The following is an 18,060-nucleotide window of genomic DNA, read 5'->3' as shown; positions in this document are numbered from 1 at the left end:
ATATGTTAAGGTTTTGTCGAATGGCTCTCGCCAAATCCTCCATACATAGAACAAATACTAGAGGAGATAAGGGGCAGCCCTGGTGAGTGCCATTTGAAATCGGTCCAACAAATCCCTGTTAATCCTAAAACAAAATCATATTAAACAGAACCATTTCTCATTTCTTTGCATTTCCCTTGATAATGGTAACAAACCAAAACCATAAAGGGGTCAGGATTCGAAATGTGTGAAAATATTCTATTTTTATTTTCTTAAAACTTCGCTGTCTATTGTCATTCATCTTCCAGTGAAAGGATAACAAATTCCATCTTTTATAGGATAATCTGTATATAGCACACTGAAGATACAATGTTTTTGATATGCAGTAATTGTTGGTAGATAGGAACAAAATAAAATAGAATTTATGAACAAATAAGTGACATCTAGGAGTAGAAATTACTCCCAAAAGACATGACAACCAAAAGTTGGGAGCCAGAAGCATTTATTTTATTTAGCTGCGTTGACTACCTGGGATTGGTCCTGCCACAATTAGGTATAAACAGCAACTTTCCATATTTTAACCCATATATTTAAAAAAAAAAAAAAAAAAAAAAAAAAGGAAGAATGAAAAACACAATTACCAGGTAAACAAAATAATGCAACCCTTAAGTAGAACAGAATATCCCATGACCCATTATTTATATATATATATATATATATATATATATATATATATATATATATATATATAATTAATTTTGTTATATTAAGCCTCATTCTGGATATACACTTTGAACTTCACTAGAGTTTGCAGCCAGTTTGTGGATATTGCCCAATAACATGACCATTTCCACCATAATTTAAAAAAATACAAAAAAATAAAATAAGACTTTGTTCAGTGAAAAAATTACCAGTGGAGAAAAATTAGAAATCCATGGACTTCCCTGGTTTATGGTAGATTATGAAACCTATGTATCAAGCTGTTTTTTTATCATAAAATGATGATGAAACTGCATTTTGTGTTTTATACCTATGAACTAACAATGCAGATTTCACAGAAATCACCGGAAGAGTGCCAATGCACTCTAGATCGCAGTCCCCATTATTATCACGGGGAATACGATCTGACCCCTATGCACCAAACTCCTAAATGTTTGGCCCCAATAGTTTACACCATCTTCGGATGGTGTAAACTGCTTTAACCACTTAATTGATGATCTTTCCAGCAAAACCGTTCAGAATTCGCTGGGACCGCAGGAGAGTCCGGGGAGTCAGAGGAGATCCATTCTACACATGTGCAGAACAGATTTCCTCTTCAAAAACAAAGCAGTGCAGTCGCACCTTGGCCCTAATTCAGAGCCGGACGCTCTGACAGAGCGCTCGCTCTGAATCAGGGCCGTCCTTCTGGATTTTTAGAGCGGCCACCTGGCCGCTTGTATAGCTGTGTGTGACTCCCCACAGCTATAGCGAGCAGGCAGGAAGATGGTCGCGATGGTCAAGACCATCGCAACCATCGGGCTTATGATGAGACCCTTGTGGTAGGGTCTCGTTACCGCAAGCCCTGGAGTGCTTTAGGCTCAAACAGAGCCGAGAGCACTCCCACTGACATCACTTATGATGTCAATGGGGCCGGCCCCAGACGGTAGGCGTTCCCATGGGAATGCCTCCGTCTGGGCAGCCACGCCCCCAGCACGCTCAACATCGACAGCATGCCCCCTTTGGCACGAGACCCAGAGCGACGGTTTGCTTGTCACTATTCGGGTCTCGCGCATGCGCACGACGGAGCCAGCTCTGTCGTGCACATGCGCACTGGGCCAACATCGACCCGCTTGCGAGTGCTCAGTGCTCGTGAGCGGGTTTGAATCAGGCCCCTTGTCAGCTGTGTTCGCATCCCATACGACCATGTTAGTTAAATGGTTAAGCCTATGGAGGCTCCTGGAGCAGGAGAGAAATTTCTCGCAGCCCCCTGCCTGCTCCAAAAGCTGACACGGTGCACATGCGCAGTGTCAGCTTCCACAGAAGAAGTCTTTCATAGCGCAACTGCTATCCCTGCAGGATCTACTTTGTACATAGCAGGGATATTTTCGTTAAAAATGAAAATATCCCCTACAATGTTGATACATAATAATCGCAGCAGTTCCACGATTATTAGTACATAGACCCCTACATGAGAAGATGACTAAAGTCAGCATTAATAATGAGAATGTGAAATCTTCGATAACTTACATTTTTTACTTTGCTTTTCAACTTCAGCTTTTAACCTCTTGTACTTATCTGTTCTGTAAACTAAAACCCATGTAATACCTAGGGGAAAAAAATTACAATTACAAACAATATTCAAATAAACTTGCAATAAATACATCACTTTTTATCGGATGTAGGGATGCCCAAGGCCAGCGACCCCCCCCCCAGAGACAGCGCAAGGTGCCAGCGATCCCCGCAACTGCTAGATGTGGGGTACAAGAGGCAGTTATTATACCTGGCTGGGGGGATAACCCATAAGCCAGTAGAAACCAGCAACACATGCTGATAGCCTTTCTGTAACCCAGAGTTTACTGAAGAGTCCTACCAGGCTGTAATTGTATTCCCACCGCCTATCGGACTCACACTATACTGTCACGTTATATACCTGGAAGGTAGAGCCGCATAGATACTAGAGCTACACAATTACTAACCACCGTGATTTCTCAGCTGCTCATTCATTCGTTTGTAACTAGTGCTGCCCTATGCCCGCACACTCACCCTCCGCCAGCAGGGCGGTGCACACGGAGATAAAGACGATCAGCACGGTGTCTGCAAACATGGTGCTCATGTCGCTGCCGTAGGAGCCCGCTCGGCCGCCGTCTTACTGTATATGTATAATATCTCCGGAGCGGCCAGACAGGGCCCAGAGAGCTCAGCGGAAGGAGTCAGCACTCCGACCATGACGTCACCGTACACGTAACTTGCGGCAGCAGCAGGAAGTGAGGACCAGCATGAGCACCACCCGTGAACAGTGCTGTCTCAGCTTTTACACTACACGTTGTTTTGATTTCCTTTGATTATAAATATTCTATTTCTGCATGATAATAAAAAGAAAAATGGTATTACTTCTTTAATGTCTACAGCAGATGTTCCCAAACTTGGTTCTCAAGGCACCTAACGGTCCAAGTTTTAAGGATATTCGTGGTTGAGCCATACTTGCCTAATTTTCAAAAAGCATTTCAGGGAGATTGTGAAAGCGACACCTATGAGCGCGGCGATAAAGTGGGCGTGTACTGCTACATCTGAGAGGCGTCATACAATGTACTTACATCCAAATGTAAACGTGTCTCTGAGCACATTTCTACAAATACTAATCATTGGATATTATTTTCTGTGGACATTTTATGGTTTTATATATATTTTCATTATGAAATAACAGCAAATGGCTCTATGTGACCAGATGATGTTTTAAATATTACTGTAGATTCAACAATGTAATAAAATTGGAATCATATTTTTCAGACAGACAGCTGTAGTTTGAGAGCCCACTTATTATGATATATCCTGTTACAGACATTAACCCTGAAATGGATGGCTGTCAGTGAGTGCCCTTTCAGAGTACAGTTTATGCCTGTGAATGACAATTAGTACCTGCAGCACTAGCCACCGTGACCTATATGATGCAGTTCACTTTAATATCTTACACTTGACAGGCCACCGTGGGGGGAGAAAGGTCACCACTGCCGCTGATCACGCCTCCTGTGACAGTATCAGTGAGTGTACAATGCTAGCTAGGCATACCTCCCAACTGTCCAGCATTCAGCGGGACAGTTTGGACTGTCCCGCCTGCGGGCCTCAGTGTCCCGCGATGGGGGGAAGTTGGGGGAAGCATGCACAGCGAGAACAGATGCTATGCGCACAGCATCTACTTACTGTACTGGGAGAAGCCCAGCATCTCAGAGATACTGGGCACGCCCCATTAGTGATGTAAACGGGGGGGTATCATCAGACCACACCCCTTTACAATCAGGCCACCCCCCCTTTTTGGATGCACGCGCATTCGCGCGGGGGTCCCGGCTCTGGATCACAGAATGTTGGGAGGTATGATTTGGGCAGAGAGGGGGGAATATAACCTTGTGGCGAGCCACGGAGCATGAAGCATGGCGAGCAGACAACTTTCTTCTTTAGATGGCCTTTACAGGCATAGAACTGCACTTCCGCCCTCACTCACGTCACTTCCAGGTCCCTAGGGGAAATAAGCTCTGCCTTGCCTTGAGCATAGAGTTTGGGAACCTCTGGTCTACAGTGTTATGGGAATTATGTGGAATAAACATATTAATTTAGTAATAAGCAACAAAATTGTTTAATACTTCTGACTTGTCTATGACTTGTGGCCAGCCTTAACATTTCAGCCACTTCCATGATGCCCTTTCTGTTTTCCATCTCATATCTTTCTCTCAATAACGAAGGGGCATATTAAAATGGAAAGCTGAAAAGCAGCATAGAAAAATTGCTGCTTTTCACAGCATGGGGTCTATTCATGTAAAATATACCACTATATATCACATCATATTGATGCGTTATAGAGTAATACAAAGGTGGTATTCACAAACACCTGTTTGGCGAAGTGGTCCGAAAAGCAGGCCCTCCATGATCCTGGTGAGACGTGTGGTACTCACAGATACAGCGTTCTCAGCCGTTAAGATCTAACTGTGCATGCGTCGGCAGTGAGCAGTAGATCATCAGGGTCTGCAAGTTGCCATGGGGGAACAGATAAGATGGGAACAGCTGCTGATCTCCTGGCTGGAGGTTGAAGACAGCCCTCCTGTACTCCAGCAGCCTCCTGCACATGAGCAACAGTAGAGGGATCTCTAACATATCTATAAATAAACAACCACAATATTAGGTCATGTAGGTATAATATGACATTTTCTGATATGTCAAATACGAAAGTCACTGCCCTACACTGTGGCCATACAGTCATATGATGCATCCAGCAGTGCACATTCTGTAGTGCCAGATTAAAGGTGCCCATACAAGGGACGATTTTTTACACGATTTTGGCAGTTTCGACAGGTTGTACAGACTAATTGTTTGAAAATAGTTGTATTTTCAGTGTTCTGCGACCCCGATGCGCGTCCCCGACGTCGTCTGGTTGGATAGCAGATCAGATGGTTTTGCAGAGAGATCTCAACCGATCGTGTACGATTTGACACATTGTATGTACGTTTGATCATGTACGATCTACAATGTCCCTGGCCACTCCCCTCCACCATTTTGTGTCAGACGTCGTGGACAAGAAGAAGAGATCAAGCAGGTGAGATCATTTCATTGATTGGAAGTGAGTATATACATCACTGCTCCACAAATGTGTATACTAAACCCACTGCCCCACCAATGTGTATTAACCCCTGCCCCACCAATGCGTACTCCTGCCCCACCAATGTGTATTAACCCCTGCCCCACCAATGTGTATTAATCCCTGCCCCACCACTGCGTACCCCTGCCCCACCACTGCGTACCCCTGCCCACCAATGACTTCTTTATAATACACAAGACCATGCTTCTTTTTGCCCTTTAAAATTTACAAAAAACCGTAAGCATTTTTTTTTATTGTTTAAAATATTTCTAAATTTAATAAAACTGTTTCAACCATATAAACGCAGTTCAAATATTTAAAAATTCAACACCTTTTCAAAAAGATAACCTTCAAACAATGCAAATGTCAAATTTGGGTAGAAAAATAAATGTATGAAAACTATCAAAGTTTAAACTATTCACAATATATTTTGGTTTATAATTTATTCAACCAGGAATGTCAAGTGCAATGGAGAAAAAATTCCTAACAGAGGGCCTGATTCAGAGCCGGACGCTATCAGCCGTTTGCCCGCAGGAGGTACGTCTGTCCAAATGGCAAAACAAGCGCTCGCACGTGTGGTCGCTCGTAGCGAGTCTTCCGCCCCATATTTCCACAATCCCTCCTCTAGCTAACAAGTGTCCGAAATAGTGAGCGCACTACTCGTTTTTGGATGAAGTGTTCGCTCGCACAATTCCGACCGGAAGTAGGCCTGTCATTTGTCGATTGCCTTCTTTTTCCTTCGTCAAACATCCGTGAATCGATTGGTGCCAATCATTACCTTAATTTACTTAATTGTTGGTCGAAAGTTTTCAATCTTGTTTTTTTTTAAATGTCAATAAACTTTATTGTTTATTTTGTGTTCATTTTGGTCCGTAGAATCCGTCCGCTTTTAACGGCAAACTTGTTTTTTTTCAATCCAAAGGCAGTTTGTTTGCTTTTTTAATAGCTTTTTTTTTTGTTTTAAATTTTGTAATTGTTTTATTTCCAGCTTGTTGCTAACGCATCCAAATGCAGCAAGCCAATCATAAGTCACAATATATTTTTAGGGGTTGTTCACATGACTCACACATTAACCAATAGAATTCTTCATGTTATTTATGAAAGTACATTAGCCAATCAAAATTTAGGGGTCCCTGTAATAAAACTGTTTTGTGTAAAAAAAAAACCATTGCCATCATGAGAGCCAGTGCTTTTACAGGGGTTGAGCTACTGGTGCTCACTGAAGTGATCGATCGGCAAATAACTGATATGCCGCCCCCGTCACCAACCAATGCAAGCGCCGGGCGTACGCGGAGGTGTGGTGCAGGCTGCAGGCTGCAGGCCATGGGATAGCGTCGGACCATTGGCCAATTAGAACGCCGGTGGTCGGATTTACGATGCCGGTCCCCACACCTGCTTGCGCATCTTCGGATGAGGATCCGTCTGCGTAAGTGGATATTTGAATGTTTACATATCTAGGACAATCTGTTGTTACTTTTTGTCTTTTCTAATGTAAATTTGCATTAATGCGTGTGCATGTGTGCAGTATGGGTTTTTTTCGGGCTAAATGAGACCTTGTTATTGTTTTTTTTAAGATTAATATTTTCTTTTTGGTTAATGTTTTACATTAAAAATGTTTTTAGGTGTACATATTTGCTAATATTACAAACTATACATCATTTAGGTCAGGAGCGGATCCAGAGACATAGACGGAGGCGTGCCCGACCCCTCTCCCCAATTCCCACCATCTCCTCCCCTGCCCAATCCTCCCAAATTTCGCCACCCTCCCCTGACCTGGTCATCCCTATCTCCCCTCCCTCTCCTGCTCCCCAAATCAACCCTCCCTCCTCAGTCCTACCCATCCACATTCCCACACCCTCCCCTGATGCACCCACTCCTGAATCCAACCCCTCCCCTTTATCCACCCCGGACATTTCGCCCCCGTCTTCACCCATCCACTGGCCCACTTCGGAGGAAGAGGATCTGGGCCAACCTGGCTCTGAACCTGCAGGTATTTTTTTGGGGTTGTTTGCAATTATTGTATAAAAATGTGCCCTATATGCATACACTGTTGTATCCCTGCTTACAATCTAAGGGCAGTCCATTTTTTGTTTATTTTTTGTTTATTTTGGGTGGTATTTTTTAAAAAATTTGGCTTCAATTTATTTTTTAAAAAACGCATTTTTATTTCTTTGTCATTTTTTTGGATTTTTTTTTACCTAAATTTTTGAACAATTTATTCATGTTTCTAAACAAAATAAACTTTACAATAACCACATATGCCAGAGCCAAATACAAGTTTCATTGTTTTTGTTTAAATTTCTACAATAAAATAAATCTACAAATGGTGTAAGGATTAATTAAGATCCCAAAGTGATTGTTCCAACCACTATTCTCATGTTCATGTTTGTTTTGTTTTGTTGCCAATTGGTAATGTAGGCAAATTTATGTTATCACTATAGTTTTGCCACAAAATTAGCATGGTATGTAAACTTTATTTAACTGTAAATAATCCTGTTTTTCTTGTATGTATTTGTAAAAAAATTCACATTTATTTGAAACTCATATTTGTCTTTCTACAGACCCAAGGTTGCGGGATCAAGCCATTTTGGGCCAGATAATGGCAATGAGGGGACATTTGGTCCAGTTGCTGGTCTCAATGGACCATTTGATTGTGTTTTTGCGACATTAATTTATTATGTTTTTTTCTTTTGTCAATAAAAGCTGTTTGTTTAAACCAATCTCATTTATTATCTCCAAAATTAGCTCACAAGGTCATTTTTTGCAAAAATTTTTGGTGTAAACATTTTGGTTTATGGATTTTGCATATGAAAATGCAAACAATCTGCATACGAAATTTTTGGAGTAAGTATTCTTTAAAAGTAAATCTTTAATTAAAAAAAAGTGGTTTCCCAGACTTTAAAGACATATTTGTACATTCCAAGAATTGGTCCAATTGACATTAACTCTATAATGTTTTTAAAAAAAATACCTTATGTAATTATTTAAGTTATTCAAAAATATCCATGCAACTCCCATAATAATTTAAAAAATAATAAAAAAGGTAGGCCCAACTATGCAAACATGTTGTTAATTGTTATGTTGTTTTTCAAATTGTTTTGCCCCAAAAAGTTACATTTGTTAAAAAAACCTTGTAAATTAAGTTAAAAGGTACTGTCCATTTGCTGTGTTTTCTGGTAAACAAAAACAAATAATTTTAAAAGTAGTTTATTATAAAATGTATCATAATACAAAGCAAATACACACAAAGAATGGGGAAAAAAATCAAGAACTGCTTGAAGATGGTGCATGCCAACATGTCCCAAAATCAGGTAAGAAACACATTTGTCCAGGTGTAAAGGTCATTTTGGAGTCATTAATGTCACAGGTGAGCATTTTCAGGAAGTAAGAAGGTTGTTTGGATTTTGCAAAAATAAAAAATAAATAAAAAATAAGGTTAAAATTTGAAACATAGGATAGTAAACACACATAATTTTCAGTCTTCACAATGTCAACAAATGTAAAACCAAGGAAATGCAAATACCTGAAAAAGCGGGAAATGACATCATCACGTATGGTGCCCCCTGACACTCTCCTCCGACCAACCTCGGGGGGGCCATCCTCAGGCAAGGCATCCTCTGGCTGCATTGGGACTCCACTCCTTATGGCGATGTTGTGAAAACTCCCACACAGGACCACAATTTTGGAAACCATAGCCGGCAAATACATGAGGTCGCCACCAGAGCGGTGGAGGCATCGAAATCGGCCTTTTAAAAGGCCGGTGGCAGTAAGTGCGGAATTATATTGAGTTTGTGGCCCTGGTGTGGGAACCAAATAAGGAGTGAGCAGCCAGGGCGTGCAAGGGTAACCACTGTCTCCTGTGAAAAAAAACAAGCATTCAGTACCATTTCTAGGCCAACAGTGTTTGCTTAAAAAATTAGGGATACCACTTACCCAGAAGCCACGCGTCACCAGCTTGTAGGTTGTTTAATTTGTGCCAAAGCCCTGATTGCCGGATGACAAATGAATCATGTGCACTTCCTGGATATTTGGCATTCAGGGACAGGATCTGGAGGGAGGCATCACATACCACCATTACATTCATCAAATGAAAATGCTTGCGGTTCCGAAGTATGGCCTCCAGTGCTGCTGGAGGCTGAAGTGGTATGTGAGTGCCGTCCACAACCCCTATGATATGTGGGAAGCCTGCAATTTGGTAAAATTTCTGCTTTACCACATTAAGGGAACCCATATCCAATGGCATATTAATAAAATGATGTAGGTGCTTAAACAGTGCATCCATGACCGCCCTCAGGATCCTTGAAAAGGAGGATTGGGAAATGCCTGCAACAATCCCAACTGTGGTCTGGAAGGATCCTGAGGCGCAAAAATGTAACACCGACATTAACTGCGTAAGTGGTGGTATTGCTGTTGGATTGTTAATTTGCCTTTCAAGATCACTCTCTATTAATGAAAGAGTGTCTAGGATGATTTGGGGTGGTAGGCGATACCGCCGTAAAACCACATCATCAGGCATTCCAAAAAGGGTGACACGTGTTCTAAATATCTGGGGCCTTGCACGCCTATGATGCCTACGCCTAGGAGGATGTTCAGGTTGGTCGGGTCGTGGACCATTGCCACTATAATTCGCCCAACATCAATCTGAAATGTTAGACAATGTAGTTAATTTTCTAAAATTTAAAAACAAGAAAATATACTTATCTTTTTGACACATTAAGAAGAATTTTACAGGGTTAGGTAGTGACATCTTGAAGAAAACCTACGAATTAGATTTAACATAAATAAAAACTCAAAAAAAATAAAGACAGCCTAAGGCAAAAATCTAAAGAATGCATGCACTACACAGATGTTGTTAGTGTCTGATTTTATTCTATTAATCCAATGTACGCTAACGCCACAGACAGGAGCTGTGCAAAAAATACGCAATAGAGGACAAAAAATACTGCTAAATGGTACGCTAACGCCACAGACAGGAGCTGTGCAAAATATACGCCAGACATTTCGCATTTTTCAGGGCAAAATATACGCCAGACATTTTGCATTTTTCAGGGCAAAATATACGCCAGACATTTTGCATTTTTCAGGGCAAAATATACGCAAGACATTTCGCATTTTTCAGTGCAAAATAATCATTTGGCCAAACCAAAAAAAAATGCATAATGAGATCCCTTAAAAACACATGATAAATGTTAAAAATAAACAGGGTCTAATGTATCTCAATAAACACTTACCATACAAAGACGATCCCGAAACTCGAAATGTAGTCCACAATACAAAAGGAGATAAAATGTAAAAAAATAAAAACTAATAAAAAAAAATATATTAAAAATAAAAAATTATTAAAAAACAAAAAAGTGAACCACCAAACTTACCTCAAAACAAAAAAAAAGGCTTATTACAAAAATGCGAAAAAAAACAAAACCACTCGACAACTCTCAGCAAATCCAAACACCATCACAAACAACAACTCCGCACCTAGAACATCCACCAACCACTTCTATCAACCCACCCCGAAACAAGGCCACAAAAAAGCCTTAAATGGACCTAACTTTCCCGCTCAAATCAATAACGCTCAATAGATAGATGCGCCCGTATAATGCACACGCATCTATAAAAACGTCACGAGAGCACACAATGGGTCTGCTGTATTCAAGGATTGAATCAAGTCCACAGAACAGCAGCAAAGCCAAAATCCTGGACAACAAAGTAAGTAGCTACAAAATGAAAGTTAGCAACCAAAAAAAAAAAGGAGAAAATTAAAAAATATATATATTTTTTTTTTTAAGGTGTGGCGACTGATAATGAGGAGGCTGCGGGGTCTAGTACCCAGCCAAGGCCTAAAAGAAAAAGGCAGCCGCAATTCACAAGAAAGGAGATGGAGGTTTTGGTGCAAAACTGTATTGACAACCTGGCACAGGTGCCACGAAATATGGGTGCAAGCCAGAGATGGAAACTGTGGGAGGACATAGCCAGTGCTGTCAATGGGGTTGGTGACTTTGTCCGTTCAACCAAAGAGGTCAAACGCCGGTACGTAAATGCTCTCACCTAAGTCCCAAAATGTTGAGGAACATTTCAAATCTAAAATTACTTTTTTTACCAACAGATGGAGTGACTTCAAATATCTGCTAAAGCAAAAGTTGGCCGATAGGGCTAGGCATGCAGGGGGGACAGGTGGTGAGCCAACCCCTGTGTCACTGGAGCTGACCGATTTGGAGGAGCTGGCACAGGGGTGTGTGCAGGAAGAGGAGGTGTTTGGCGTGTCCAACATGGACACAGACATGCCAGACTTTGCGGCTCCACATGTTCCCGCAGGTCATTGAGATAAAACTGTTTAATTTTTATTTTTGTGAAAACTTAAAAATGTACTAATATTTGTATGATCTCTCTTTTTCCCACAGGCACAGAAGAGGACGAGTGTGCTCCAGAACTGAGTTTTGGCCACAGTAGATCTGCTGGCTCCGCAGGGGAGGAAGCAGTATTTCCTTCTGGGGACCCTGTGGCGGACAGTCCAGGGCTTTCCCCCTCGCAGGCAGTGGCCCTTCTCTCAGATCTCAATGATAAAACAGATAAAAACACAGAGATTCTGATGAGGATGGATGCCAATCTGCTACAGGTGGCAGACGCCCTGGAGGAAAACGCTGCGGCCAATGTCAGAATAGCTAATGCCCTGGAGCAGCTCGTTCGCCTGCGCATGTTGGAGCCGGCCTCCCTTCCTGCCGGAACATCAGGGCCCTCCACCTCTGGCACAACATCAGCCAACCCTCCAAATGTGCCTAGCCCTATGCCTAGGCCAGAGGAAACACCAGCTACCTCTGGCCAGGCAAGGCGTTCGACCAGACGGACAAAGTCATGCTCCCTTCAACATCAAGCCAAGCGGGGGAGAAGGCGTTGACAGCACTGGCAAATTTCCCCACATTCCATCTCTGTGTTTGCCTCATATTTTTGCACCTCAAAACCTCCCTCTCCTTTCTTGTGAATTGTTTTTTTTTTTTTTTCATTACTTTATATATTTGAAGTCCCATAAAAAATATTTGGACTATAAAATGACCCTAATTTTTGCAAAAAATGTGAACATTTATTTATTTACAAATAAAAAACAATAACCCCCCAAAAATTGTCTAATTCATTCTGAAATGGCTAAAAGGGACTGTAACAAACATAATTAAACACTTAACAAAGGTTATATACTTAAAAAAATGTTTAAGTTAAAAAAATAAAAGGTAACAGGTAAGTAAACAATAACACAAGCCAAGCAATTAGTAGCTGATTGTCTTTCTGGATTTTAAAAAAAATGTTAAAAACAAAAATTTTTAAGAAAAGGTGTGGGCTTTTAAAAAAAAAAAAAATTCCAAGGTGTTGGGCTTTTTAAAACCATAAAAATATCTGACAACAACATGCGTATGGATTACAAGAAAAATATCTAACATTTTTACCTTTATTAAAACATTTATTTTGTGATTGCTGTGATTTCTAAAAACAAACAAATAGGAACACAACATGCGTTCCAAATTTAGCTAATATATCCTGGCCATTGCAAATCACCTTCTCGCAAGTGATCCAATTATTAGGTGATTGGTGTTGTGCCTTGTAAAGGAGAATAGCAAAACATCGATTCGCTAAGGGAGCTACGAAGAGATCATCGTCTTTGCGAGATCCAATACCCTACCACAAGCTGAACGAGCAGTCATAATGGAAACTGGATCACACAGTGACGTATCCAAAAAACCGTCCAAATTGGATGTTCGCACAAAATAATACATGTACGCCCAAAAAATGGATGGACACTCCTGCGTTTTCTCATCTCCACCCCCGTTACCACCCATAAACGGAACATTCTGTCAATCAAATTACATAGGTCACTTCCTGTTCGCTGTGTAAACGAGCGAACGAAAACTGACCGCAATGATCTGGCCGCACATGCGCAATGAGAACCGGACGCATGCGTGGTTTAAAACAATCGAATGCGTACGAGCGAACGGCTGATAGCGTCCGGCTCTGAATCAGGCCCAGAATTTATAGAAGAGTACCGTCATCATTAATGTCTATGGCGGATTAAAAGTAACAATTACCGCAACAAACCCATGCGAGCTGCTGCACTCCAAGCACTTTTGGATTTAACAAAGCCCTATTATAATGATACCGATCGAGATTGGGTCAAGCGCAAAATACAGAATTTGCGCACTGTTTATGTCCGACAGAAGCTGCCGATGTGTACACAAGTACAGTCTGGTACTTTGATCTTTTAAAATTCCTCCATGAGCAGTAGCCTATCCGCCAGTCACAGGCCTTATTGGTGGATACAGTACCTGAAGAAGCTGCAGGGGAGAACCCAGACAATGTAGATGCCTCCTCCAGTGAAGTTGTAAGTTTTAAATGTTTTCATATACTAAATGTTTGTAATGTTCATTTGAAAATTTGTTTAATTTTCTGATCTGGTCCTCCTGCCACGGTACTGCTCCCACTCCGTTGAAGTAGGTCAGATATTGTTCTCTGACCTCTTTAGCCGTTGCAGTCTTTGTTGTCACCAACACTGAGGATGGGGCTACCGAAACCATCGATGGGGTCTCCTCGTGATGTTCACGTTCATCAGGCACATCTGTTTCTGAGGCCATACTGTGACAGGTGCTTTTTTACGTAAGAAATGGTTGCTTAAGATTCCAAATGTGTTTTAACTACTCGCCTCGCCCTGGAAAGACGGTAGTTGAAAATGGTTTTGTCATGTGTCAGGGCACTTTGTGCATATGGCTCCAGCAAATGCTGGTGAAGAGCAAACGCCTCATCAGCCATAAACACATAGTTTAGGCCATGCTTGGTTTCTGTAGTTGTCGGCAGGTTCAGGCGTTGGGATGCCATTCTCTCATAAAAGAGGGTTTGCTTGAATGACCCCCCATCTGAAGCACGCCCATTTTTTCCCACATCCACAAAAATAAATTCATAATTTGCATTGACAACCGCCATGAGCACTATACTGTTAAATCCTTTATAATTGTAGTAAAAGGATCCGCTGTGGGCAGGTGGATTTATCCTGATGTGTTTCCTGTCTATGGCTCCTCCACAGTTCGGGAAGTTCCATTTACGGTCAAACTCCTTTCCAATGGTCTTCCAGTCCTCCACCGTTGTCGGGAACTAGAATAAATGAAAAATTAAATGAATCATTTGTATAACAAAATTTAACAGCAATAACAGTAATCATTTATGACTTCCCTCCAACAGCCTCCAACACCTAACCTCGACTTGATAGTCAGCCCGTAAAATCCCGCCCAAAGAGCCAGTGATGCGGAAGTAATCGAGGTCTCTCAACCTACCCTTAAACGCAGGAGATATCAATGCAAGAACCAGGTTACACAAGATCCGCTGTCAGACCATGTCAAGATGGTTTTAACAAAGTCACCTGATATGTTTGACCACCTCAGAACCCACATAGCGAGCATGGTCAGAGAAATGGTGGAGAGCCAACAAATACACACTCAGCAGATTCTCTATGAAACCATAATCCGGAGGAGATTCCAAAATCTAACCAGCAATACAAGGCTGACTGATGAGCCGGTCTACCAGACAACAATGCAGCCCTGCTATAGGCCATCAGCATCCCAGAGTTACCCTCCTCTGCCAAATTACCAACCACCAACACAAATGGGGCCTTCCCCACCCCAGGCAACACCCCATCACAGTCAGCCATTGCCACAAAACAGTAACCCCTCAACATCCTGAGCCGTTGAATATAGTGGCATTTTGGGCGAGGATGAGCAAGCCAGCCAATGGTTTATTCTTTAATGTAAATTTAGCAAGTTGCTAAACATTATATTTGTGACTTCCTGCAAATGTTTTATACATATTGGTTAATCTGTACACACTGTATCAGCCAGTTTGTTCTTTCTCAGTACCTGCTGCATGGTATGGAGTGTGGATGATGCGGATTGGGCAGGTACACTAAGCGCATGGTGCAAGGACAGATAGTTGGTTGCCAGGGCCTCATTCTGTCCTTGCGCCATGTGCTTTTGGGCCTGTTCAATCCGTCATCTCACACACCACATACCATGCTGCTGGTATTGGGCACCAAATAACTGGGTGATATTGTAGTTTTAACATAGTTTAGATACTATTTGTTTTACAAACACAAGGAAAAGCCAACATGTTGGTTTTGTGTTTTACTACGTAAACATGTTATATAAATATACAACCATGTTGGTTGACTTTATTACCCACGAAAAATAAAATTATTATTTTTTATTTCACAAGATAACAATTTGTAGTGTTTTTACTTACTTTGAAGTAGTCCAACTTCAGGACATTGATAATGGCCACACAGGTGTCCGGGATGATGCGCCCCAATGCCTGGGTGGAAATAAGGGTCCCAAACTTCAGGTCTTCAAAAGACCGTCCGGTCACCAGATACCGCAGGGTCACCACCAACCTCTCCTCAGCTGGGACGGCCATCCTCATATTGGTGTCCTGTCTCTGGATAATGGGGGTCACCATACACAGCAACTCCTGGAATGTGGCGTCATCCATTCGCAGGAAGTTGCAATAGTCATCCGGGTTATTCTCCCTAAGCTCCATCAGCAGGGGCATATAGGAGCGAGTCTCCCTCCTCGTCAGCCACTCCTTGGTCCAGCAGGACCTCATCCTCCTCCGCCTCTCCTGAACTCCTTCACCTTTCAGCCTCAGATAGCCATAGGCTAGCAGAAGCTTATAGCGAGAGGAATCCATCAAGAAAGCAGAAATCACGCTTTGTAAAGGCAAGCCTTTAAAACAAAGCAAACACACTAGCAAAGTACAACGTTCAGCAGGTAAACCTAGCCTCACTAGTCACTGAGCAGAGTGTGCAAAGAACCTAAAATGGCAGCTTCCTTTTATACCCACTAGATAAGCCCTCCCCTACTGACATTGCAGCAGATTCATCGTGTGTTATATGTGCTGCATACAATCAATCGTATATGATTTGAAATCGTGTACAATAGATCAAATCGTATGGTCTTATGTAGAATCGTTGCATTTTAAATTCAAATCGTCCTGTGTCTGAAGTGAAGAATTTTCATGGGAAATCGAACAACTCATCTTACCAACTTTGAATCTCACCGTGTATGGGGGCCTTAAGGTCTACATGGGCCTGGAGCTGAAATTAATGAAGGGCCTATTGTGTGCAAGGAAGTATGACCAGTGCTGGCACCTACCTTAAACCACTTTATAGTGGAGCTAGTAAAAGACATTTTTGGAGGTTTTTTTTGCAAAATGTTGAGAACATGCCTGGCAAGCTCCTTAAATGTCCCACATCTGCAGTAGTGTCCGCCGGCGATATGGCATGCGTTCCAGCCATGGAACACAGGACCGTAAGTGAGGTCACTTTCTGCCTCACCGCAATGTCATATACAGAGAATAGCACAGTCAGCTTAAGGGGCATATTCAATTAGACGCGAAAAACCATTTTCGGCGGAAAAGTATCACTGATGATGTCATTTCGCCAGGGGAAAAATTATCCCCGTATTCGCATCCAAAGACTTTTCGCGTATGCAAGGTTAGCAGCCTGTGAGCTGGATTCATGCTTTGAGCTGCACTGCAATCTATACTTATAGTATATTGAATGGCTTGAGAAAGGTTGGAAATACTGACCGAAACGTCGCTGCTACTGTACTTACTTTTGCTGCCATAATGTAAGCATGGAATAAGTAATACCCATAACTGCATCTAATGGTGAGTGCCTGCATTTCTTTATTATATATTGTGATAGGATCACTGGTAAAGTGGTCTGTGGCAGGTACATTTGTCCCAGATTCCTGTCTTATGTGTTTTAAATCCCCAGGAGAAAGTCTGCAGTGTAGCAGGCTTGAGTCGGCTTTTTGAAAAGCCGGTTTGGGACCTGGGGGTTGTGGGTGAGAGGAGAGGGAGGGCTCCACTCATGGCCACTCCAGGTTTTGGTTCTCGCAGCCTGGTAACAGGCTTGTTAGGGTTCCCACCTGAGAGTGGCCAATATAAGCCTTGTGTGTTTAGGGCTGAGTGTCTCACCTGGGAGAGCAGACAGGGAGTTTGCTCAGAGACACTTGAAAACCTAACTGTAAGTGTTGTGCTGTGCCCTTGTTGCTGGTGAGGGCATTAGGCCCTGCCAGGTTCTGGAAGTGAGGGAACTACCTGTAAAGTTAGTGCCCCGACAGGGCTAGGATTTATGTTTATGTTTTCTTTATGTTTGTTTCTGACATTGTACAATAAAGACTGGCGCTGACCAGCTTGTACTTGCATCCAGTCTGGCATACTGTTTCCCAGCTGCTGTGTGTGAAAGGAAGGAGTCCTCTACCCAGGAGAGGGACCCCCTAACCTAACTGTCACAATATATATATATATATATATATATATAATTATATATATATATACATACAGAGCAGAGGTGCGGCACTTTTAGGATAAATAAAGATTTTCTGAGACTGGATGCAGTATCAACATTTCAGTCTTTATAACTCACGTACCTCCCAACTGTCCCGCTGTCTCACACGCGGGCCCCAGTGTCCCGCGGTTGGGGGGGGGGAGTTGGGGGGAGCATGCACTGTGAGAGAATAGAGGCATCTATTCACAGTGCGGGGAGGAATCCCGTGGGCAGATGCTGGGCACACTCATTAGTGAAGTAAAAGGGGCGTGCCGCCAGGCCACGCTCATTTACGGACACGTCACGCCCCTTTTCGGGAGCGTGCATCTTCGGCGCGCTGAAGTCCCAACCTCGGAAACTCAAATGTTGGGTGGTATGAACTCATAAAGATTGAATGTTGATG

The 18,060-nt window shown here is 42.3% G+C and overlaps 1 protein-coding gene across 1 annotated transcript in view; it reads right to left on the bottom strand.

Annotated features, from left to right (window-relative positions):
- The window catches only part of LOC148512083 (calcium load-activated calcium channel-like), a 4,607-nt gene extending 1,662 nt beyond the window's left edge, over positions 1 to 2,945 (bottom strand). Inside the window, exons 1-2 of the mRNA XM_088482234.1 lie at positions 2,722 to 2,945; positions 2,206 to 2,283 (exon numbers count right to left, since the gene is read on the bottom strand). Coding sequence (XP_088338360.1) covers positions 2,206 to 2,283; positions 2,722 to 2,791 — 148 coding nt within the window. The 5' untranslated portion in view covers positions 2,792 to 2,945. The remainder of the gene's footprint in view (positions 1 to 2,205; positions 2,284 to 2,721) is intronic.
- Positions 2,946 to 18,060: the final 15,115 nt, after the last annotated feature.

This window comes from Taudactylus pleione, unplaced genomic scaffold (genome assembly GCF_031769625.1).
Source record: "Taudactylus pleione unplaced genomic scaffold, aTauple2 ptg000283l, whole genome shotgun sequence".
Taxonomy (NCBI): Eukaryota; Metazoa; Chordata; class Amphibia; order Anura; family Myobatrachidae; genus Taudactylus; species Taudactylus pleione.
The sequence above is the reverse complement of the archived record's forward strand: the minus strand, read 5'-3'. Positions and strand labels throughout refer to the sequence as shown.